The sequence below is a fragment of the Hypomesus transpacificus genome, chromosome 18 (genome assembly GCF_021917145.1).
Source record: "Hypomesus transpacificus isolate Combined female chromosome 18, fHypTra1, whole genome shotgun sequence".
In the NCBI taxonomy this organism is placed as follows: Eukaryota; Metazoa; Chordata; class Actinopteri; order Osmeriformes; family Osmeridae; genus Hypomesus; species Hypomesus transpacificus.
Window position 1 is genome coordinate 9359413 of NC_061077.1, and position 26179 is coordinate 9385591.

At 42.9% G+C, this 26179-nt stretch overlaps 1 protein-coding gene across 5 annotated transcripts in view; it reads left to right on the plus strand.

Moving 5' to 3' along the window:
- The window catches only part of nphp4 (nephronophthisis 4), a 71413-nt gene that overhangs the window by 12075 nt on the left and 33159 nt on the right, over positions 1 to 26179 (plus strand). For 4 of the 5 annotated variants that reach the window (XM_047040019.1, XM_047040017.1, XM_047040020.1 and 1 more), the window contains 4 exons: positions 2554 to 2697; positions 4914 to 5050; positions 12631 to 12821; positions 14897 to 15026. In XM_047040019.1, the coding sequence (XP_046895975.1) occupies positions 2554 to 2697; positions 4914 to 5050; positions 12631 to 12821; positions 14897 to 15026 (602 nt within the window). The remainder of the gene's footprint in view (positions 1 to 2553; positions 2698 to 4913; positions 5051 to 12630; positions 12822 to 14896; positions 15027 to 26179) is intronic. The other variant, XM_047040022.1, reaches the window with a different exon arrangement.

Here is a 26179-nt window from a genome sequence, read left to right on the forward strand (position 1 = left end):
CATCTGTGTTCTCCTGCCCAGCGGGCCAAACGCCCGCACACCGCCACCTAAACCCCTCTCCTGTATCGACCCTGGGGAACACAGAGAGAGAGAGTGTGGGATGGGGAGATGAAAAGAAAGAAGGAACAGCGGGAAAGAAAGATAACGATTTGCTTGAACTCCTTTTCCTTGACTAACATGGAGGAAATGGTGTAGAAGAAGGAAGCAACACAGAGCAGGAGCAGGGGAAGGAGGTTAACGTGGTGGAGTCTGTTTGGGCCTCCAAGTACGGCAAAAGAGCAGCAACAGTATGGAAGGTTTAGAGGAGCCGTTGAAGATGGGAGTGGTTCGATGCCCTACCAAAGCTCAAATCACCGCTTCTTTGGTTGGGTAAGGAAGAGACCGTACTGAGCAGGGAGAGATAAAGCAAAGGAGAGAAACGGAGCATATGGATATGCTTTGGGCCTCCTTATCGCCTCTGCTAGATTGACCGTAGGAAAACCGAGGGATGAGAAGACAGAGAGAGAGAGATAGAGAAAAGAATGGAAGGCTGCTTTGCTCACCTAAGCTCCTCTTCTGGACAGGCCATGAGGGAAATGTGTGTGTGTGAGGAGGAGTCAGCGAGGGAAGAGACTAGAAAAGGCAGCTCTGGGCTTCTCTCAGGGAGATGGGGGACAAACAGATGGCACACTGCTCCACCGTGCCGGGAGACTATATTGTGTTCACATTACCATGTTCTAATCCACTGCTGCAAAAGATAGGTCAGTGCTGTGGGTTTTCCAACCGTGTGTGTATGTCTGTCTGTTGTTCTACCGGTCTGATTTTGTGAAATTTAAATATCAAATTTAAACTACCAATTCATTTAATTTCCCCTTTATGACTGTGTCTAAAATGGCTTGGTTACACGAGGGCTCCTGTGTTCCATATTCCAAACTGTTGTCAATACCCTGAATTATACACTTTCCACTTTCAAAGAAGGCTGTTGACTTTCTCCCAAAACCTGTCTTTTCAAATTCAGTCCATTGGTATTCATCCTGATTATTACGCAGTCTCCCCCCCCTGTCACCCTCCCCAAATCCGCTGCCTCTCTGATGCTGAGCTACCGAGTCCCATTTTTACCATCTCTTGGATTCATCTTCTGCCAAGTTTGTACTAGTCTCACACTAAGGGATCTCAATGTCTGCCTGAAGATTGTTGTTTTTTTGTGGAAATATTCTGATCTGCACATTGCGTCAGAAACACAAGCTTGATGCATTATGAATAAGGAGAAATAAATGATGAAAAAGTTACCCATATACCGACACCTAGGCACCATCTGTGTTAATCTAGTTGCATGAATGTTTTTTCTTTTCCTTTTTTATGCTGTCCCCCCCTCTCTTCTTTTCTTCATTAAACTAAGTGACTCCGCTCTCAATGAAGCACATCGCTTTAAAACTGGTGAGCAGTGACTGGAGGAAGGCTGTCAGCTTTCCTCAGAACATGTCAAAGTAGGCAGTGTGTGCCTGATGAAGAGAATCCGACCTGCTGTCAGGGCTGGAGGAGGGGAAAGAGCTTCCATTTCATTGTGGTGAACTGAGTGGTGATCATACAATATCTAACCACATCAAGGCATCCATCAAAGCTGTGTCACTAAAGAAGGTTCACATTGCTAATCATTTTCCCGCGGGATTCACCGCGAGGCATTAATCCCTTTCATTATTTAACCGACTATGATTATTGAACCAGCCCATACACACGATTAACTCAGCAATTTGTTTGCACTGTACTAGAGATGGTACATGGGTCCAGGTGTATCAATGTCAGTAGTATGATCATGAAGACTTGGAGGGAGTGAGTGGAGCTGGGATTAATGATCCTCAACATCTCAGCTGAAGATGCAATTATCAAAGCTGTCTGAATGATTGAGCACACCATCCGGCAGGCTTGTATGAATCAAACACACACTACACATCAAATCCAATGCTTCTCCAGCATTCCCTACATGTGGATGAACGCCATTTTGGGTTGACACCCATCATATGATGAAGGATGTGTGTGTGTGTGTCAGTCCATCTTATATAGTACACCGTTTTCTCATATAAAACACAACACTCTCGACATGGAGCACTTTGCTATAGTTTATTCGTTGTAATGCTGAATGCAGCACAGTTACAGGTGCACACACACCCCTACACACAAACACAATCAGAGACAGAGGCAGGCACGCTTTAGAAAACGATTCCACCAACATAATGGTGCGTGCACCTGGGCCTTGGCAGCCAAATCGAATATTGAAAAATGGAACTGTTTTGTGAGTCACTTTCGAGCAATGCTCTCCTTCATGAAAATGAAACAGCTTCCTATTTAACTCTGGTAGACAGGTGACGATTGTTTGTGAGGCAGTCCGGATGACAGGCAATAGTCCAATGGTTTGGATAAATATGATGGGGAATCATGTATTTGTCTCCAGAGAAGCAAAACATTGCATCCCATCACACTTCTCCAGTAATATGTAAACCTTTTAGATAGAAGGAATGCTGATTGTAACACTGTATACTGCATTGTGTTTAGTTTTTTCTTCAACTCACCACACAGAGCTCCTGAGGATTATTGAAGGAGCTCACTTGGTGTTCAACGTCAAACCACATCCTGCTTTGGCTCCCATCATGCACCTCTTCCCTGAGAACATCCTGGTATCTGGGGATGAAGACATTCCAGGGCTGGTGCCGTCCCCAACAGGTGAGACTAAACAAACCTCGAACATTCACATTTCCATAAAGGAACACAGTTTTACAGTGATGACTGAATATGGACCTCTAGTTTCTTACCATTACCATAACTTCTGATGAGGCGTGTGGCACTTATTGTTATGTTTCCAAACTATATAAACAGAAAAAAAATAAAACATTGGTGTAACTACATTAGAGAGATCCCATGGTGGTTATCCTTGCACCACTGAGTCATGTGGTGTCATTGAAAGTCACAGACGGCAAAGAAAATGATGTGACATTCAGTCTCCAGTTGGTCGACCATATTTATCAGGCGTTGGTTTGTTATCAGTGCAATTATTTGAAACTTTCATTTGAATCATTGAGGAATAATACTGTATACTTCAAAGGGGCTTTCTTTGTTATTCCATCAAACCTGCCATACTTGTATTTGCAGGGTGTGTCTTTGTTTTCTTACATCAGCTTAGGTACATGACATGATGTCAATTTCTGAAGTTGAAACCAGCTCAAACGACAATGCTAGCCAAGTGTGCTTATTACTTATTATGTGAACGTAAGAACACCCCTGAGACTGTTAAAAACCCTAAAGCGCAGCTCTCCTAGATTAAAGCTGGAAATACCACCGTAAAGGTTCTAAACTGAACCCTTTTTGGGTATTGAGTCTCAGAAGTCGTAAGCTTTGAAACAGCCTAACAGTATTAACACAATATTATTACGTTTTTCAAAATTGTATTTAAATTATGTAAATATTGTTGATAAGAGAAGTACTGTAGTCCAAAGCATTCCAATGTACCTGTACAAATGGCAATAAACTTGAAACTGAGTTCATAAGCGAATGTAATGAAGTTTGGCAGTGCTGGGTTATAATCAGTCAAATCAGTGGGAGGGATTGTGGCTAATCTCACCCCCCCCCCCCCCCCCCCCCCCCCCCCCCCCCCTCTGAGCAACCATGGCCTAAACCCTCAATATGAAGAACACTGTCACTGTCTGGATGGATATTCATTAGAGTGTTCCAAGACCAGTATCCTCCAACAACTAGGCATCTGCGAGACCATTATAGTGACATTGTGCTTCAGTGTGAATACAATCAACAATCATTTCATATATGTTCTGTCTGAAAGGGCAGATTGCTGCTTTTCAGGACGACAATCTGACGACAATCAGACGACAATCTGAATCCAGCCTAGCCTCATAGGCAGAGGTACTTTTTTAATCGATTTGGAGAAGAACGTTTTACACCCAATATCAAGCCAGTGCCAGTGTTTGGGAGCTGTTTGACTTGAGCACCAGTGTCTTTCTCATAAATAGTGCAAGAGGGAGCTTCGCTCAATCGATGGAGCAGTGATTCAACTGTAGTTTCTGCTGTTGACAGCTACCCCTTAGCAAATACTAACCACAGCATAATAACAATATAACGATAGTGTTCAGAACGCTCACCATTTCCACATTTGATCATATATTTGCTCTCCCATCCATTTACAAATGGATGTGGAAAAAATCCCATTATAACAAATGCAAAAAAACTAACTAAGAAAAAATCGTATTTCTTGCCTTAATTTTCAGACCCTTGTTATGATGCTCCTAATTGATCTTAAAAGTAAATAACATTTCCTTAGATCATCCCAAAACTTTCTAGAACTTCCAATGAAGTTTGGAGAACCTATGCATATGTGGTAAGATTAAGTGATTGGAGATCATTTTGAAAGGCACACAGCCATCTACATATACAAGGTCCATGCAGGTCAGAGTAACCTGGCAAGCGCCTTGGTCAGGGAGATGACCTAGAACTCAGTGACCATTGTAATAGATGGGAGAACCTGACAAGAGGACAGCCATGCACTCAAAAAAAAAAATTGTAGCAAGAGTAGCGAGCCAATCTTAAATACAATCTACACAACAGTCTGCCTGGAATAAAGCAGCACTTAAATAATGCTGAGTGCATGAGGGTAAAGTTTCTCTGGCCTATCATGGGCCAAAATACCAAGTGTTATGTCTGGTTAAAACCCGCTACAGTACCACTCATCACCTGGTTAATATCATCCCTATGGTGAAGCCTGGTAGTGGCAAGATTATGCCATGGGGATGTTTCTCAGTTTGAGGTACTAGGAGACTGGTCAGGATTGAGGGAACAGAGCCCAAAACAAAAAGATCTTTGTAGAAAACCTACTCCAGAGCGACAAAACCGCAGACTAATCCACCATTTACCAACACCATGATACTTTTTAGGAGACTCTCTGTTGAAGCCTCACACCCTGGAGATGGTCAGCTGCTCCTTGGACAGGCTGACCATCTCGCTCCATCCCTCCCTGGACAAGTTTGAGACCCAGCTGCTGCATCTGATCAACGCAGACTGCAACAACATGGTAAGACACAGCATCATCCACGTGTGTGGCTAACTGCCACCAAACCCAGGTCTTGTTTACCTTGATTAAACATGGAAACTGTTTTTATTTTGTGTTTCTTTACCATCAGCATAACATCACTTTCATCATGTGTTTTCACCAACTTCTTTAAAATGTTTATTTAATTTACTTCTGGCATAGCAGTTAGCCTAAGACTGCAAACCCACATGGAATCTGTATATGTGTTTTCTCTTGTAAGGTGGAGTGGTCTGGTAACCAAGGTGACAGGTACCTCCATGCACTTCCCATTATTTGCCAATGGTGTTCTGCAGGTCTTATCTACCTTCTCTGACTTTAACTCGTATGCCTGCGAGTGGAACTGGCAGGAGAATTAATATTACGATGCTGGCAGTCACACTTTGTTCAGTGGTACGACGTTGTAAAGGGGTGTGGACCAAGAGGGCCTGTTGAAAGTGAGATGCTTTGATAAAGCATGATGTTCCATCAAGGGTCTTGTCAATCTGAGCCTTGCGCATGCAGCCAAGAGAGGTTGTACTTCAGGTAGCTTATGTTTCAGGAGGTATCATTATTCCAGCAGGATTTCTTTTGAGTTTCTAACTCTCTAAACATGATGACAGAGACTGTAATTTAGGAGAAGTTGTGTTGAGTTTATCAACTAACTCCAGAAGCCAGGTGTAAAGTGAGCACTCCCTGTGACCTGTCTTTGCGTGATCTAAACTAAAGTTGTCAAAGCATCACTTCACCTCAACCCTTCTTACTCAACAGACAAGTGTGATCATCATCATGAAAACTAATTCATGATCATCGTGAAAACAGTTTGATCCTGGAAACAACATTGCAGCAGTTTGGGGGAAAGATGATTTTGGCTGTGCTATGCCTGTGCCTTCCTAAGGCCTAGCATGGGGTCTTTATTGAACCCTTCCCCCCCAAAGGGGTCTGCTTGCTAATCATTGTTGTTGCTCAGAGGATGAGTGTCTGTGGGAAGGTGAGTGTGCATTATATTCAGACTAATCTGACAATCAATTGCAGTTGGAGTGCCTGCGGGTGGCCATAAAATTCATAAAATTCATATCTGCAGTCTTTGTTATGAATGCGTCTTTGTGAAATGACACACGCTGTGTGTGCTGTTCATGAAAATACCTTAAAAATAGGGTTGTTTTTCCTGTGTTAGGTAAAGGAGACTGGAAAACCACTTTCCTATTCAAACTTTTTTCCCCATCCTCATGTTCTTTGCAGATCTTCACAACATAGGTGTGAGGATTTGTTCTAACTTATGCCAGATTGTTTCTTTTGTGGAACTTTGGTAGGATGACGCCACTTTCTCATTTAGAAAAGGTGCTAATACATTCAGCATCAAGGGTGACGCCAGCTTTTAATTAGTGTCTGTGTGAGTATGACCTTTCATGTGTGATTCCTGCTAGATTATTATCATCAAAATATCTCTGAGGTGATGCTGACACTTCACCTGTCTAATGCATCAGGATGTGTGTGTCTGTGTATGTGTGATATTTTGTGCATTGGGACAGTAAGGGATGGTGTAGCAGAGAAACCAGGGGAATGGTGAACAAAGGATCCTTTTTAGATTGAAGTTATTCCTTTAGATTTCCATTACAACCTTCAGTATTTAGAGCAGCATGGAATAATACGTACTTAACTGAATTGACTGTATAATATGCTGTTAATGTATGTAGGTAAGATAGGCCTATTTGTATATTTGGTCTGCTTTTAGTTTTAGTTGTACTAATACTATAATACTATAAATTGTGGTCTTCTGTAAGGTTGGAAAATACAGAGCATAGACATGGTACAATTAACCCTGAACATGGAACTGTTGTTTTGGTAGACCATCTCATTGCTACTTGTGCTTTGAGCCCCCAGTTTTAGCTAGCTACAGTCCACATAACTTTATTACTCCTGTAATCCTTCAACTTTAGCTTGAAGAGGAACCATTAATATCCCTGTGTATCCCTGATGTTGGTGTCAGACATTATGGCTAGCTATCAAAAGACCAGCATGGAAAGTCAGAAAGGAAGAAGAGAACAGACGGCTTGCTTGAAGCACAACAGCATGCCTAAGGCTTATTTAATCAATAGGAAAAATGTAATATCCATATTTTTGGGAGTAGAACATGGAGTCCAAGTAGCAATACCCTTGTGGATAAACACACCAGAAGAGGAGACGGTCACAGGAGGGGGAGTGTCTCTTTCAGCCTTGAGGTTGTTGGGGGGGGGGGGGGGGGGGGGGGGTGATACTACGTCTCCATAAGCCAACCAGGGGACAGTTTCAGTCATTTGGCCTGTGACTGCAGAAGCCAAAATTGGTATTTTATCTCCATTACATTTATAAATTAATTTACTTACGATGAGTTAGTAAAGGCTTTAGGAAATTGAGTCAAACTTTCCAGTCTGACAACTTCTGGCAAGTTAAAGGGTGTCTGGTAGCAAGCAATATTGACAGTAGTTCTTCGCATGAGCGCTCAAATCCATAATGACATTTTGAACCCATGTGGGACTAGAGTCATATAATCATCTTAGTGTGCCTTGTCTTCCTTCAATGACCATCAAACAAATGGGTATCGTGAAAGTGGCTTGGGCGGACGTAATCGACATAACCCTTCTCACAAGGAGTGCAATCAATATGCATTACCGCCTTCTGAAAGATTTACTTATGCTAATTTATGTGTCCTGCAACTGATTAGTGTCTGGTCAAGTTTGAGCTTTATGCAACATCCAGGGTAGCTCTGCCAATCTTAACCGGCCTGCCTGCCTCGTCATATCTCCCTACAGGAAACAAGCGGGGAGAAGGATTTCCAAAACAGAAACGGATAAAGCAGGGAAACGTTTTAAGGCAGCGATACTGGTCTGCGTGTAACTCAATATTTTGGGTTGTGAATCGGAGGAGCTTTTCACCAGGAGTTCAATGCGATTCATCAGCGGAAGCGATGTGCCAGTTAAAATCTGTTAGGAGCGAAAGAGTGGGAGGATGAGAACGGCATGCTAATGATGATGCCACTGTGTTTCCTGTGAGGATGAGTCACCTCAGTGTGAGGGAGCTAACGTCCACAGCGTGGGCACCTCACCACACGCTTGCACATGCTCACACTTCACACTGCTCCAAAATGAACACGTACATTGTTAGCATATGCAGTCACACACGTTCACACACACAAACATGCTAGCATACTAAATAATGAGCTGGGTTTATCAGCAAAGACAAAGCGGTTCTCATATCTTCAAGATTAGTAGGAAAAGGGTAATCTTTCCCAAATAATTAGCCGTTGAGTCCTTAGAGCAATTAAATTATTTCGCTGATTATAAATTTTAGTTTTACTCAGCTGTTTTCAGTTTGAACAACTGCTTCAAATAAATGTCAATACATGACCCTGAATTAGATTAAATTGAGCTCATTCCATTATGTTATGTTCTTCCAGCACATACCACTTGTGTTATGACAGTATCCTGACTGCCCTCTGATCTGTTTTTCACTTGTGACCGTGCTCTTTGTCTATTCCAAGAGGGTTTGTAAACATCAGGCTATGTAGAGAGGACATGTCTTTATGAAAGCCGATGCCATTGTCTGTGCAATGCTATTTAATCAGCTACTCTTGCACTATGGTTTTATGAACAAAACCTCTTAGTCAGTCTGAGAACAGAGAAATAATATTAAAAACCAATATATCCTCCCTAAAAGATACCCTTCTTCAAAGCGGATCACACGTTGAGGCTGCTGCTGCAGACCCAGAAATGGAACCAAAGTCAACCTTGCTCAACAGTATTATATACCAGATTCAAACATGCATTTATCTTCCGCACTTTCTGCAGGGATTCCCTTGAAAAGCAATTTGATACTGTATCTGATTCTAGTAGAAGTTTATTTGATTGACGGGAACACCTTATACCTCTCTGATTTCATAAGAAAAGGCTCCATAGCTTCCAACAGATTGCAAACACATTACTGTTCATTGCAAAAAAAAACATTTCTCTCTGACCCTCAATGCTAAATATGTAAGGTAGTTTGTGTTGTTTTGTCTTTAGCTGTAAATGCCTGGCTGAGCAGCATGGTTTGATTCTCTCACAAACACCCTCACTAGTCTACTTCGCTAATTGGAAGCCCCAGACCCACTTTCTAGCAACATACCACTTTCGGTTGGCTGATTTGCAAAGCATTTAACTAGATGCCTACAAAAACTAGTCGACTGCACGCCCTGTGATGAAATAAATATCACTTAAACAGCTTAAACATCTGTTCTTCGTAATTTCTGCCAAGTTACAGTTTTTGAAAATGTGTCTTTTATTAGTTCTTTATTCAAATCATATTACATGCAACATCATTTTACGATAGCTGTAAACACCTAAACAGTCAACCCGGATTGAAACAGGAAGTACAGTATGTTCTAGAAGAGAGGAGCTCTACATCAAAGTCAAAGTGATTTATTTGTCATGTGCACATTATATCAATAAATATTTGAAATATACAACAATAAAGACAATAGAATTATTGTGACATGGCAAGCAAAATGCTACATAGGAGGCAAAAAAAAAATATGTGAGAACGCCCTACCTCTCGTAGTTAAAATGTGACGTTAGAGAACTTTTAACCTCCTGTATATCTATAATGGGCTCCTAGTTTACAATTCTCAAGTGTCCAATGCCTGATAATATGCATGATGGGATGATTACACTGGGATGCAGCTTCTTTCGTAATGCCAGCACTCTTAGTGAGGCCTCAAGGAGATGCTCATGGACATCAGCTCCCATAGCTGCCCGCTTAAATGATTTGTGACCCGAGAGGTGGAGGAAAGTCACAGATAAGGTATAAAAGAAGGAGGGCATATATATACTGTATATGTGTTTGTCTGTATAGGAGAGAGAGAAGAGAGACAGGCTGAGAGAGAGACAGGCAGAGAAAGAGAGAGAGTGAGAAAGAAGGGGGGACGATGACTGTAGCCCATGCCCTTTGAGCTCTTCACTCCAACGAATCCCTCTTCTGTGACGATGGAAATGGAGTATGATTTAACTTGGGGGCCATTTCATTGTTCCCTCTAAGCTTCTTAGCTGTAAAATATTCATATTTCAGGAGAGAGGAAACAAATCTGTGACGGCAGCAGCCAGAGGAGGGAGAGAAAGACAGAGAGGGATATAGGAGAGGGTGGAATAGCGTGAGATCGAGGGATAGAGAGATATGTGAGAAAACCGTATTGGAAGTGGAGAATGAGCGAGAGATAGTCATAAAAAGCGAGAGCGGAACAGAAAGGATCGCTCCCAACAGATGTTCCCTGTTAGAAGGCTCAGACAGCTTTCTCTCTCTCTCTCTCTCTCTCTCTCTCTCTCTCTCTCTCTCTCTCTCTCTCTTTCTGCCTTCCTCCCTCAATCACTTCATTACCGTCCTGTCCTACATAAGACAATGCCATCTCCTGTCATCTCCGCACTCTGGTGTTGTTGAAAGAGGGCGAGAACAGATAGATTTTGGAGAAGGGCACAATCATAATTATAATCTGACTGTGGCTGAAAGCAATTATTTGTGGTGTTCTTGTCACACTTATGCTGCCTGCTGCCACTCTGCAGTCAGTCAAAGGGAGATCTTAAAGAGCTAGCTTAGCTGACAAGAGTTAGATTGTTTATGATTGCACTGTGTGGCACAGCTCTACAAAAAGCATAGATCTTCTCTTTGTATTTGAAGTGACTGCCTAGATGTTTTTCTATGTCTCGAATGTTGTGCGACCTTGTTTTCCACAAGGATGTATTGTCATGGTTGTACATAATGTTCAGATTTGGACTGAAACAGATGATCCCAGTTTTACCATCACCGTGAAACTCAAGTGGCGTTTCCTTTGAATCCCTTCACATTCAACGACACCTTCCACTGACACAATCCTACTCACCCTTGTTGTGTTGTGGCTGCCTTGCACAGACTCCCACTGGGTGTCTGTCAGTGCTCAGGTGGACTATGTTCCGGGCCTTTTTGCATGGTGTTTCCATGTTCTCCCTGTGCTCCCTCCTCTTCCTCTCTTGGTGAGCACTTGGACTTGGCCCCTGTGCGCTGCTGGTGTGGCTGATCTCTGAAGCACCTGTTACAGTAGCTGTTCCATATGCCCTTAGCATAGTGAGACAAAAGACCTTTCTGTAATAGTGATTGCCTGGGGTCCAGGCAATCCACAGAAGGTATTCACAGGTCTTTGTCAGGAGGTGTCAGATGCTTAACATTGCTTTCTCCCATTGAGGACAAACCAGCCCAGAACTGATTCCCCGACCACTTGAGAAGGCTGGAGAGCATTTTATTCTTACTGTGTACTGTTGACTAAAGAGAGAGACAGAGAGTGTTGGGGGGGGGGATGTTTTCCTTTGTGTCTTATATTATGTTGCAAACATTACATACAGTATGGACACACTGGATGAATAAAGCATGTTGAACTAGAGAGACAGACAGGGCAAAGACAGAGAGGGTGAGGGTGGAAAGTGAAAGTGTAGAAGGGTGATGTTCAGACAGTCAGAAGGAGAAAGTGGTAGAGATATGGAAGAAGTGGAGAGAATGGATGGAGAAGGATACTGTAGGGAGAGAACGAGCTGGAGAACCGAGAGTGATGGGCTATGTGGGCCGTATGCGGGCTGGCTCTGCAGCTGCATATATAACCAATGCTGAATTGATATGCTAATTGGATTGGGAAGGTGTGGGTGGATATGGAGAAGGGTTTATGCAGAGAGAGAGAAAGAAAGAGAGAGAGGGAGACAGGCACTCAGAAAAGAGCAGTGAGCCCCCGAATCCAGGGTTAGAGTTTGCAGTCAGTCATTTTCCAGTTCTGTCAGTCAACACTACATTAGCAGTGCCCGTTAAGTGTGAAACGCCAACAGTCCCAGAACATGTCCATCTCCGAAGTACGTCTTAATTGAATTGTTTGCTCAATACACGTGTTCCATTTTCCTACATTTACATATTCATTTTTAAAGCGTAACTTGTAATGATGGTTTTAACTCTGATTCATATTTGCATTAGAGCGAATGAAAACAAAACATGAAAATAACGGTGACTCCCCAGATGTTTGATTGAGATGATTATTGTCTTATTAATTAATTACAATGTGCGTAATAACAACATTAGCATGAATAATGTGGATTATTATGGTAATGTATACAGTACAAGGAAACAATTGGAAATGGTTCTGAGCCTTTGTGCCCAGTGGCTTTTCCATTATTATGTGTAAGATTTCCCATTTTTCAATCTGTTCTCCACCAAAGGACCTAGCATTATTTGTTCACAAAGTACGCTGAGTCCATAGCACTGCTAGAGCACTCTAGTGTCAGTGAGAGCAGGATTAAAGCATTGAGTTTGAGTGGGAGGGAGAGGGAAGGAGACTTATGGTGCAGCAACGATGCTGTCGCCAGCCCTGGGGTGAGACTTCCACGATCAGACCGACCAAGAACAAGATACTTCGAAGATCCAGCAGATCCAGTTCACCTCTGTTTGATTAAGTGTGCGCAACTGGTTTTGGAGATATCCATGCAATAGCAGCCGTTCTTCCTAGACCAGATACAGTGTTGATTTAATTGTATCCGTTTCCGTGTTTTCTATGTGTCCTCCACCAGAAGCACTGGGGCCCAGAGGGCACGCTGAAGGCAGTGGTCATCCAGGAGAGGAGGCTCCACGTGGGGGTCCACAATGGCTGGGCCTTCCTGGAGCCGCCCCAGGTGGTGGTGCTGGAACTGCAGACCCGGGCCCAGGGGAGCAGGGTTCACAAGGGGTCCCCCTCCCGACAGAACAGCCTGACCAGAGAAGGGTGAGTTCTACCTTGCCGGGAAACTCTGCCATAGCTTCCAAAGTATATGGTTTGATAGCTCCAATCCCAATGCCAGAAGCACATCAGCGGTGTGCTAGGTAAAGTATCTAAGCCTGATATTTGAAACAGGATGTCTCTCTCTGGAATATCAGTGAGTGAAATACATTTTACTGGAGTAGGCTCTGACCCATCTCATTGGCTTGCCCACACCTTTCTAACCCTCTTACATTTCAGCAAGTAGCCACAAAAGCCTGGCATCGGGCTGGATTTTGCCATTTTGCCATGTCAAGACATGAAACTTGTAAAATACCATGCTTTTAAATAGAATTGAATACACCGTGTAGTCTTACCGAGGGCATGTAGTTGGAGCAAGATCCCTCACACCCCAAAGCTTGCTTGTCAGCTCCTATTTGTTGGACCAGTAGGTAGTCTACATGCACGCACCACTGGGAGCGTCTGAACACCATCTGCATCTCATCCCATGTGTTTCTCACGTCACCCTGACCTTGCCGCACATACAAATGTAATCTGATATCAATGCGAACACGCATACACATACAGTCAGTCACACTCCGCAAACCGCAATCTCCATAAAACGAAGGTTGGATAGAGGAAGGCGACGTATTCCAATTCAATGTTGTACTATACAACCAATCAAGCAGACATACTCCACGCCTGTCCTTTCCCATTCTCCATGTTATAGACACCGGTGACCTGGATATGTTCATGCAAGGTCAGCAGTGTGTTCTTAGGGATTTCCTCCATGAAAAAAATCATGGAATCAGCGTCTCTTTAAACAGAGGGGTTTTATATGTCAAACTGTACAGGATTGCAGGGTGTTAAGAAATGATTGCTTTCTGGCAGTGGTCCTTTGGTCTCTGTGGGGCCAAGGAACCCCTATTGTAGCAGTTAGAAGAAGTCAAGATAGAACTTGACAGTAGCTTAGATTGAACCGTGGTGCTTGTGTGTTTATGAGCTCTCGTCCCTGTGACTCATTGAGCAGGCACTCCGGAGGACCAGTCTGCCCGACTTCGATCAGTCAATGTTATTAGCGTTTATGGTTGGACAACTGAGCTACATTCCCCCCCCCCCCCCAAAAAAATATAACCCCCACAAATGACAGTTGGACATCACTTCATCACTGTTTACGGTGGGCTTCACCGTTCTACGTACAGCAATTATGTGGGCGTCTGATAAATATGCAAAACTATCCAATGAGGTAGAAAATCTCATGTTCTATCAACCACTTCCATAATGAGCCCCAATCATACTAATAGCCTGTCACCTAGTTCTCCATTAACCGGCGTTAATAATAATAACGTTTATGTTTTGGCTCCTGTCTCTTCCTAAGAGGAGCAGGTTGAGTCTTGTGTAGTTTTCCCCTGCTGATAGCACAGCATTTATTAAAGCATGCTGGTATGAATAGCACAGCGTAGGCTGTAATTATGTTTATTTTTCAGTTGAAGAAGCCAACAGGCAGGCTTTTGCTTATGTTTGGCCATTGTTTATCTGTAGAGAGTCTACATATGCCTCTTTCAGTCTCCCAAGGGGGTCCATGGAGTGAGCAGGCGCTCAGACGACCTTGTTCACATCCACTCACTTTCCAGAATGCTCCAACCGGGGCTGTGTGCAAACTGTGAACGATAAATATCAAGTGTGTGTGTTGCTCACATGGGGCCGGTGTGCAGAGGGAGATTTAGCAGCGTTCCAAAACACAGTAGGGAACACAGACGTGACAAATCCTTTTCAGTGGCATTTTGATGCTCCAAGTTATGGATGAGAACATGAGTGATTAGAAAATGTATGGGAAAATGGTTTGTCAAGATCGATTTACAGGAACATCTCCTGTCTTCTCTTCAACTCTCTCTCTCTGTATCTTTATTTCTGTCTCTCTTTTTCTCTCCTCTTTCTCTTTCACTCTCTCTGTCTTGTTTGTCTTTCTGGCTCATGTTCTCTCTGGCTTTCTCTCTTGCTTTCTGTATCTCTCTCTTTCTATTTCTCTTTCTCTCTCTGTCTGTCTTTGTCTCTTTTTCTCTCTCTCTCTCTCTCTCTCTCTCTGTTTTCTCCTTCCCCAGCACCTCGTCAGCGGCTCAAACCCTGGCCCTGCGCAGCAGTCTGGAGCTCAAGCTGGCCGATCACAGGGATTTTGGGATCGTCCTGCAGCTGGAGTACGTCTTCTCCACTCCAGTTGGCGGAGATGGGAAGGTAAGAGGGTTAGAAAAGCGACGCACACAAACACAGGCAAGCCATTCACACGCACGCTTCACTCACAGTGTGAACGTCCTAGGTAGATGGGAGCAAATCGAAGCTTTTGGGATGTGAGCTCATTCCCTCTTCAGTGGCTTCCTGCTTCCACCAAGATGTTTGTTGTCCTTGGGAGTATCACTCACTCCATCTCTCAATGTCTTCTCCCTGAGGAAATTAAAGAGGCATCCCTGACCAGACAACCCCCGTAAACAAACACACTGGGAAGGGGAGGGATGAAGGAGGGAATGAGGAGTGGAGGATTTAAGACAGCCAACCAAGGAGAACAGATCCAATCAGGATATACTGAGCCAACGGGTAGCTCCCTCTTTCATCCTCAATGCTTAGACACACGCATGTACACACACATATAGACAGGGTTGTGTGCACACTGGCCTAAACACTCAAACACACACGTATAAATGTACACACCTACGGAGGGCGAGGGCCGGAGCGTGTAGAGGATTATCCCCTCTGCAATGCAATGGGTGAGAAGCGGGGAGCAGGGAGAGGGCAGCTGTTATCTACTGTGTTTGTGATTACTTCAGAGAAATAGCTTTTTAGAAAGGGAAACTGGAAAGAGGAGAGAGAGTCCTGGGGATACCAGCCCAGAGGAGAGAGAGAGAGTCCTGGGGACACCAGCCCAGAGTGGCATCACCACGTCTTAAGGGAAGTCATTTACCAAGCAAGCATGATATTCTGGTGGGATGGCGGTTGACCCTGGCATACATTAGACACACTCAGATCAATCAGTGTATCTTGTACCCCTTCGTGTTCAGTGGTCAATGGATCACCAATTAAAATGGCAGAAAGATAATGGCTAGTCATTTTGCTTGCTGCACTCTCATTCACTCACTCTCATGCCTCATCTTCCAATTTCAAAGTCAGTCAAGCTCTTACAGTAAATGAGAGCAGTTTTCAGTTGACTAACCTGCTAACATGCTTGAATAACATTTTTTACTTAAATCCTAGATTAGACACAATGTAGACTGGAAAGAGAGATAATTAACGAGAGAGATTTGGTGGCAGTGAGATGACAAAGAGGAGGACAGTATAGACCGAGCAGACACTTTCTCATGTTCCCAGTCGTCAAGTATTCAGATCATCTTGTGATGATAGATGATGGCTTGTTGAGGGTTGTAAGAAAAAAAAAAGACGAAGAAAAGCACGCCACTTCACCATGGCCTCACCTAGCATGAATGTTTGATGAGGTGAGAGAATTTGAGCAGCAGAAAGGCAAGAGCCTAATTGAAGTCAGTGCAGAGGCATGCGTTTACGTACGTGTGAGTGTGTGTGTGTGTGTGTGTGTGTGAGTGTGTATATTTAGAGCCTGTTGAAACAGTGTGTCACGATCTGTCTGGTGGTGAGTGATGAGGGAGCGACGAGGTGGCGCCTCCTGAGGACAGGGTGCCTGTGACCCCCCCCCCCCTCCGAGTTCAGAAAGGGTTGAAATATTGATGGGCTGCCTGAATAGCCATGGCTGTCTGGAAGAAAGAGAAGCAGGAAGATTAGCTAGTAGAGATGGCCTCTTTATTCATTGGTGGTTAAGGCTTCCAAGATACGACTGTCGTTGGAGTGATGTTGTGTGTTGGAAAGTTTCAGCTCAGTTTAACTGAATAGTATAATCTAAACAAATGTAATTTGTATAGCCCCTTTTTACAAGCAATGTCACATAAGGCTTCACATATGCCCATAGAACTGTGTGTTAACCAACCCACAGTTCTGAAAAAAGACACGGAAAAACAGCAGGAAAACTCAAAGTGTCAGAAACCTTTCGAGGAGCAGTTCAGTGAGGGCTTCCTTCCTCCAGAGACGTTTGGTGATGCAGAGAAGTTGAGAACATAAGCTAAACACAATTCTAAATAAGAGTAGACTAAATAAACATGTGCAAAATGGGTGGTGAAATACATATATTCAGAGTTCTGAATTAATAGAGCATTTGCAGCACTTTAACTACTCCTGTAGTTAGTGTCTTCTGGTAAACCTGTGTTTCAAATGTTGGGCTTTTTTCTTTCTTGAGGGCTGCATTGCCAAAAGTTAACAGTTCTGTTCACTGTTTAAACTGTCCAAATATCGTGTAGCCACATACCAGTGACTTTCAATCCTGTCTTTGTTTCTTACAATAGCACTTGTTTATGTTAGCTTGCCAAATGTCTGAATAAATCAATATTATCATACCTTGGAATAGAAGAGAGCTTTCCGTTTCTGACGGAAGATGCCACAGCATCCAAGCCACAGACAGAATCATTTTATGCATTGTAGTCATACCTCTGTTGAAGAGAAGTCGCCCATGGACCAGTGAAGCATACACACCAGCATGACGTCCATCCTGTCTCTATCTTCAGACACAACACCCAACTTCTACTGTTCTTCTTTTCTGCTTTTATTCACACATTGGCTGCCTTAAAAAGCTATACTTTCCACCACTAGATGGAGCTGCATAGTGCAAATTGTACCGTCACATTTTATGGATGATTTTGAAGGAAGAGGCCAAGAGAATCGAGTCTGTTTCATTCCTCTCCTATCAAAGATGTATTGAAATGATCTATTTGATGCATTCTGATGGGTAGGTGGAGTAGTGAACTTCTTATTTCAAACGGTAGACAATGTGTAGTCTGTTCCTGTCTGGACAAACTTATATCCCAACCAAGTTCTCTCATTGGAGCTAGAATGGAAAGAGAGCTTTCAACACAGCACAAGGATGACATTCAAGTGTCCCTCCATATAAACTCATTTGTCCAAGAGAAACTTGCCATGTCATTGTTGTTCTCTGCTTTTGATTTTTAATTGTGGTTCTTTCTCTCTCCCTCCAACCCTCTCTCTCTCTCTCTCTCTTGTTTCTGTTCTCCGACAGTGTTAGAGTACACTTGTCTTTTATGTGTTTAGAGCAGGAGAAAGAAAAGGAGAAAAACCCAGACAAGAGAGGGAGACTGGGAAGATAAGAGGCAGGGTAGCTGGTGTTATAGGCTGTTGTACCAGCAGCGTGTTTGATGAACTTCAAACAGCCAACTTTGCCTGTAGTCAACTTGATTGACTGCCCATTCTCCCAACGCCTCTGCCCCATTCTTACCCCCACAGCCTCTCTCCCCCCCCCAGCCTCTCCTTCCCCCTCTCCCCCTCTGTCTCACTCTTGTTTCCTCATCAAAGAAGATTTTACTAAGCAATCCTCAGTTTACCAGGCTGTCATGCACTTTGTACGCACTTTGAGTACACACACACACACACACATACGCACAGGTAACATACTAAATCCCCTTGCTGCCATCTCCCTCCTAGGAGAAGAGCCTAAGGAGAGATATTAGAGAAAGCAAGGTGAAAGTGTGCTGCAAAGTTGCAATTACCACACCCACACTAGTATTTATGGTAATTACAGTCGCCCAAAATATTATAGTGATCACTTAATTTTCTAATAACGGCCTCTGCTAACATATTATTAGTGTAATTGCTTCTTTAAGCAGTACATTGTGTTATAGTATTACATCTTCTACGTCTATATGGTTTCACATTTGTCTGACATGTTACATAACATGCAGTAGATGGAATTTCCACTTGTTTATGTAGAAATACATAGAAAGGGTGTACTTTGTCATGCCGGCAAGTTTCAGTTGGCACTTGAATTTGCAAACCCTTTTCCTTAAAAAACACGCATATTTTTTCTCTTTCTAGGCTTTCTTTATTAAAAATCAAAATAGTCTGCTTTTAATTTAAAACTTTGAGACAGAAATACATTAAATTTATTTCTCAAGGAGGAAAAAACGTTCTCGAAATAGCTGTGATTCAAGAAACATTTTCACTATTTAGTTTTCAGACATCCAACCGCTTAACCCCCTACCTCTGTCATGATATGTAGGATAAAGAACACTGGTGTGTTGTACATCATCCTGTTGGTAGGATAATCCACAAAACCATGCTTCGACTTTGTCACCTCTGTATGATTTACCCACGGCAAGAAAAAAAAGACAACTGACGCGCAGCAGCAATGGCTCCCTAATTGTAGTCTGTCAACACCAATTTACCCATGCCGTAATTCCACCCGAGACAGCCCCACCCCGCTCACTTTCCCATTGCTGTGTTTATCATCCACGCTTAGCTTGGACGCCGTTTGTCAGTCCAGCCATGTAATATAGTCACATAAAGCCTAATGTAATACGATGGGACTTATTGTTGTCTACTTCCCCTACTGACAGGCACTAGCTCATCCCTAATGGAGGGGTTGGTGGGGGGGCCAGGGAGGGTGGGAGAAGAAAACAGGAGGCGCATCAGAAACCCATGTGCTCTTGTCCTTTTGCCAGAAAACAATTTGTGGAAAGTGGGACAGCTACAGTCATCCAGGACAGGAGGATGGAGGGAGAGCGCAGGTCATAGTCTGAGATAGAGAGCGATGGAGGAGATGCTCTTTCCTCACGTTCATCATCTGCTGTTGTGCCACTTAGAAGCTCGCCCAACGCAAATCATCTCCCCCACAACAGTAATTAGCGACTCTGAAGCTGCTATGCTGCAGACGACTCGGGGTCGGGAAACGGCAGGCTGACAGTTTTGACATGTGGCTGTCGAGCAGTGACTTTGTATTTGGGGAGGCCACGAGCGCCATGCGGTAATGAATGTGCCCAGCCGTCATGTCTGATGCCATGTCACCTTTGACCCTGACTGTGCTTGGTGACTGGCACGCTTGATTACCTAGCGTCTGAGGAAGTGTAACCATTAACGCGTGACATTTCTGATTTCCTCCGAAAGCGATTTAAACATGAGCACTGATTTGCCCTTTACCAAGCCCCAACTTCACCACACACAAGCATGGATGCACACACACAAACACACAAACACTCTCACAGCTGTGTTGAACTAGATGTGTGACTGCATGTCTGGAGCTCATTTCAGAGAGCCACAGTGACCCTTTTCAGTGTCCACACAGTGAGCCATACTCCAAAGTACACAGTAGAGAAAGTCACCTCTAACAGTTCTCGCACAGTCACACCTCATTAGCCTAGCACTCGTTTCATATACTTAATGTGTTCCCCCACCACACTTATTGTGGCATGCACCAGTCCCAGGACTTTAATAGACAACTGACAGCAGTCACCTAAATATTCTTTTCATTGCCCACTGAAATAAAATGGAGGTACAGGAAATGAGTCTGAAACAAAATACTTGTTTTTGTTTTGGGAAATGTTCAATTATAGCTGGCTGGATTTCCACATGGGTGCTTCTTGACTGGTTTTGTAATTAGGACTCATATTTCTACTGAAGCATAGACTTACAGTATGTGGCAGGAAGGATTTCCAGGAGTTGAATTATTTTCCTATTTCCTGCATTAACCATTGATTCAATGTCTGTATTTGTGATGTCATTAGCTGGGGCCAGCAGGTAAACAATTCAAGTGAACCCTAGTGACAGAGATACCTTGGGTTCTTACAAGGTGTTCTAGTATGTCTGCTGCTCTGTGCTTCAGAGACTCTTGTGTGGATTTTAATTGGCTCACAGTCAGGTACACAGGGTATAGATTGTTGTGTGTGTTTTCTGTGACGTCCCTTTAGAAGAAATGTGTATGTCCCTGTAGGCTTTAATGATGTTTACTGAATAGACCCCTCCCCCCCTCTCTCTCTCTAAAATGAAAATCTCTCACCATGCACTTTCTCATTAAAACTGCCTCTTTGCCGTGACATCTTCTCAGACCACCCAGGATGGCTGCCAGATTTTCGATCTGCTGCAAATGTATAAAAGAATGAAAAGTTTTGCGTGTGCCACCAGCGCGTGGAAAGACCTACTTCTCTTGTTGTGATCTAAATGCAAATGTTAATTAAATGTTAATCAAACGTCATGCGCATATTAATGTCATCAGGACTTCGCAAAGATATATTTAGCTGATCCACAATGATGCTGGAGGTCATTCCCTCCTGGGGTTCCACCTTCTTTCTCACACTGAGGGAACCAGTCGAGGGGGGTGGGCTGGTGAGAGACAGGGAGACTGCACAGCCTGGAGTCAATGTTTCCTTAGCCTAATTAAAATGAATGTCAGCATCCCCCCACTGAGAAGTGCATCAATCTCCCACCCATGGGCCCAGAGTGAGTCTTACTCTGTCAGAGCCTGCCAGCACCACCATCCCTCTCCAGACGGACACATCCGCCTTGGCACAGACAGAAAGGAGTCCAGTGTCGGTGTGTCTAATGGACGCCATGTGGCCGGGCACCCTGTTCTGAAGCCCACTTGCTAGAGTAGAGAAGGTACTGCGGTCCAAGCCCTGTGTGTATCTCAGTCCAAACAGCAGACGTCTTAAGCTCTAAATGCCCGTGGAGACATTTGCCCAGTTAGTGAAAGAACAATGCCTGTATGTAGGTCTGCCAAAGGATTCCCCATTATGCAGGTGTTGCCCTACTTTCTTTGTCTCCTTCATGGGATGTGGTTGGTCTCCAAATGCATCTTTCTACCTCTTACTTCTGAATTCCTTTTGGAACTTGGCTCAAGAACATGATCATGAGTTAGAGTGTTTACATTCCCCAGTCCAAGAAAGCTGTATCTAGTGTCTAAACCAGATTTTCAGCTTTTAAATCAAAGTTTCTAATATGAAAAATAACATTTGTTTTGATCATTCGTTGTCACCCGATTGATACGTTTTACCTTAAAGGAAGGGGCTAAGCTCACAGTTGTTTTGATGGAAAAACATTTCTTACCACAGCAGATGTTTGAACTCTTGGATTTAAACGGAAAGACTGGTTTCTCCTTCTCCATAATCCTGTCTGCTTACTTTTCTATATGAAGAGTACAGAATAGGGTGGAGGAAGTGATGATTACAGTCTCTTATTTATTAATTTTTCTTCCTATTCCACTTTTAATTAGGCTATTATATTCTGCTTACTAGTATTCAGTCTGACAGACAGGTTTTTATACTGCTGTTCTCAGTTTAGATTATTTATTTTCTGATTAGCAAGGCCTTCTCAGCTTCAATTGTATTTGTCGCCTTTTGCTGCAGGTTTTGTATGCTCTGTATTCAAGCACTCTCAAGGTAGACAGGTGAATAGGTCAGTTTTCACTCCATGCGCCATCATAACAATAACCTGGCACAGTATCTGTCCTTGTACAGACTTGGATGTTGGATTAGGTGTTTAAATAGAGGAATTGGAAAGTCCCCCTGCTAAAATTCATCTACAGCAAATCATCTTGAGCAGAAACCTATCATGGACCCTTTCCCTTGAAGATTTACAAAAGAAAGCTAAATCTGACACTAAAATCCATACTCCTTAAGTGTTATTCAGCCTTAGTAAGCTGAAGAGAGGAGTTCTTTTGGGTTGATTTGGACCACTTATTTACATGGATACAGATTCTAGTGGTTCAGCGCTCTCAAGTTAATGATCTTGGTGCATGTGTCCTTACTTCCTGCAGGGCTCCTCATTGTTGAGAATAAGTAGCTCTGGGCCGGTTCCTGTCACAGGGTCTTGGCTGAAATAATGACTTCAATAGCCCAACAGACTGCAGGAACAGTAATAACTGTCAGAGTCCGTCTCCCATCAATGCTCACATCCCCCTAATTTAGGATTAATTCCTGCTGCATTCTAAAAAGTCTTGAGTCACTGAATATCGTGCTACGTCTTCAAAATGTCTCTAAGACTGTGTTTCCACTCACTGCACCCTTTAACTGAAGAGAAGTTTGGTCATATCAAGCATATATATGAAAAGTAAAAATTGTACTATGCTTCCGTATCCTGTGGGACAGGAAATAAAGGAAATATCTGGAGATTTTATGTGTCTGGCTCCTCAGCCCCCTAGTCTTCAAACTCAGATGTATTTACAACGTTTTGAAATTAATTTTGTTGCTCCAGGTTAACGACATGAGATCCATATTTTACCCAATTTAGCTTTCGACAGTCATTTATTTATTTATTTTTGTCTGTGGATGCCACAACATTACATTTTACCCATCTAAACAAGGTTGATGGATTATTTCCAGAGAAAACACTTTGCCATTTTGTGCAATTATGTGTGCGGTGACATTGCCTGTTATTATAGTTCTTTGTACAACTTTTCAAAAAAAGTTTGCTTCTCGCTTGTTTTTGCCTGGGGCAAATCTTTCTCTGCTTTATTTATTTATTTTCCTGCTCTCATCTGCACCATTATTGTAACATATCAGTGTTTGTTCTGGAAGTGCAATTTAATGACACACTTTTAAATATAGCCGCTATTGCTGAGTAATTTAATCCAATTTACAGAGAGAACTGAATCATTTGAAAACAACTCATCCTGGGCTTTTCCTTCTTAAACCCTTTTTTAAATGACCCAAATAATACTACAGCGTCATAAATACACTTTTATAGACAACCTTTTACATGTACTGTAACTATAATGTATTCTGTAGAATGGATAATTCAATTAACAAATAAAGTAGTACTGTAGGGAAACTAGCCAGCATTTCATTAACTTATCAATTTGACAGATCCACTTTTATTGCTGGTCATCATTGATAATGAGTCACAGGTCACAGATCTAGACAGTGGCCCCCAGATTTAGAGATATTACCGACTAACTCATACTACATATCCTGGAGGATTGTGTCTACATGGTCCCGAGGGCCTACACAATTAAGCTGTCTCCATAACACTAGTCTAGTGTAGATCTCCAACCTCATAATTGTTATGTTCCCAGTGAGGAAGGACAATACTTCTGCTTACTTCTGCCTTTGAATGGGGTTCATTCACTGTCTATAGTTTTTGTTTCTGTTCAAGGATTTACCAGAAAAATTTGATTAACACTTGACTAAAGTCAGAACAATTGTTTTTTTATTTGATTGATGATTGATGAGCCACACTTAAGATTCCTGCAATCCAGAGGAGTCTGTGCTCTCTGCAGTTCATGTGTAGATCACAGTGCTTTGATGCCTATGGAGGCTCTTTCAAAACAGCCATTGAAACAGTGATTGTAATTCACGCTGCTATCTGCTGTACTGTTTCTGCTGTGAGCTCCTGTTAGTTCTCATACTTTTGCTGTACGTGATTATCCTCTGCACCATAGTAAATGCTGGAGAAGAGTTTCTTTGAATGCAGTTGATAGCCCCCACCACCACCGTCTAGCTGGCCAAAGGGTTTGCGTGCTTGTATCAATCCCTGTCATTGTTGTTCCAGTAATGTTTATGGAGATAACTATGCCGACTCATTTCTAGTTTCAAAGGGTTGTTTGCCTCATAGCGCTTATGGATATACTATACATTTAAAGGCTCCATCAGTAATTTTGTTTAATTTCGTTGCGAGGGCTTCTTACTTTCCTTAGTTTGCGATAAGATTCGAATGCTGGGCAGATAAAAGGAGTCTGTATGCTCCAGGCGTCCTTGTAGAATCGGTCCGTGATGGCAGATTTGTCTCTCCAGTTGTTCTCAGAACTCTTTTTACAAGAACTGAGCATTCGACTGTATGCGAAACACTCACTCTCTAAGAGGGAAAGAGCAAAAGAGAGAGAGAGAGTGCAAAAAGAGACACATTAGATAAATTGCCTCACATTTTTCATTGGCTACTCCCAGCGCCATAAAATGATCTACCCCTAGTTAGATCATTTTTACAAAATCATCACTTTCAAAATGGACTTGCTTGATTTAATGTTTCATATGAAGCATCTTATTAATTTCGACCCCATGAAGGGAAAAACAGGCATAGCCTCTGGGGAATATACTGCTATCTGTTTTATGGCCCTCATATAATTCCTGGGGTTACAATTCAGAGAAATACTGTAGCAGTTAATGTCTGTCCTAGTTTGAGGTGGGAAATATATTCCATGAGGAGCTCTCTCTTGAGAGGAATGGAATATTGATCTGCATGTGAAGCTTCTCTCAGGTCTGGTCACAGAGGCCCTTCAACACTGGGGCTTTACACAGATCCTTTGAAATGTACATAATGATAGAAAATGATTTTTTTTTATGCAGTTCAGCATTTCTTTCTGTCCCTCACAGGCAGCGACACATGTCTGTTCTATTGTTTTGGTATAGATGGAAGCAGTTCTGTCCCCTTTCTGGGATCAGTAGAGACCTGGGAGCTGTGGAGGCTGACAGCTACCGAGTGGAAGGAATGGATTCATGTTTCAGAGTCCCAACAATGAACAGGCATTATAGTGCATGTGCTCAAAACAGACTCAACCACTGCATGGTTTTGTCTCTGTGTGTATCTTAAAGTGACCACAGAAATTACATTCTTAAAAAAAGAAAAATAATAAATCACTGATATATTCTATGTCAGAGTATTACTTGAAGGAAAGGCAATTAGATGTCGGAATGCTACCCTGAGGTCCTCCAAGCAATGAGCCCCCACACTTTCATTAGAATGTTGTCATTGTGACGTGAGCTCAGCAGATGCAGGGTCCCGCCGTATTCTGTTCTTCCCCACCTGTGATTGATTACTTTGGTCTGTGGCTGACCGGTTTATTAATCGATTCAGTGAAACTCAGGGGTCCCTTGTGGATGAAATAAAGTATAAGCCATTTTTACTTTTCCAGACATGGCTGTTTTGAGAAGGACGTAGAGGTGCCTTGGGACTCATTGTAAATCAGGTGTAAGGACAACAAATCCCCTCCTAAACTGCATGTTCTCAGGTGATGCTGCAGATTTATTACAGCATGTAGCCCACTGCTTAGACCTACAAGAAAGACTTTCAAAGTTACCGTGGCTGTGTTTGTCTATCCTATATTGCATGGCACTGCTACAGTGCATGCTGCTACTTGTCTTGCTAGCCACGTGGTTAGCGATGTCATTGACAGCTTTGCTTGTCTTTTTGACGTAGAGGGATCAGAGAGTTTTTCTTAGTTTAGTTATTTTCCTACGAGTGTGATAGCAGACCCTCTTTGTTTGAAGAAAAAAGACTACTTTTAGTGACTTGGTTTAACACTCACAATCTTCAAAGATGACCTAAATTGCGGTTGTATTGACCCACAGTTTAGGAACCCCTGATCACACAGGCTGCATTGCTGAAAGATGGTGGTGGTCTTTACACCAATGTCATATAAAGTGCAGCTACTTTAGAAAAACGGTTGGAATTTCTAGTTTGGGCCTAAGGACAATGCTTTGCAGTTGTTTTGCGGTGAAGGAATCGAATCGATTTTCCTTGGCTGTTTCAATCCCTTTCTTTCCCCACTATTGGCAAAG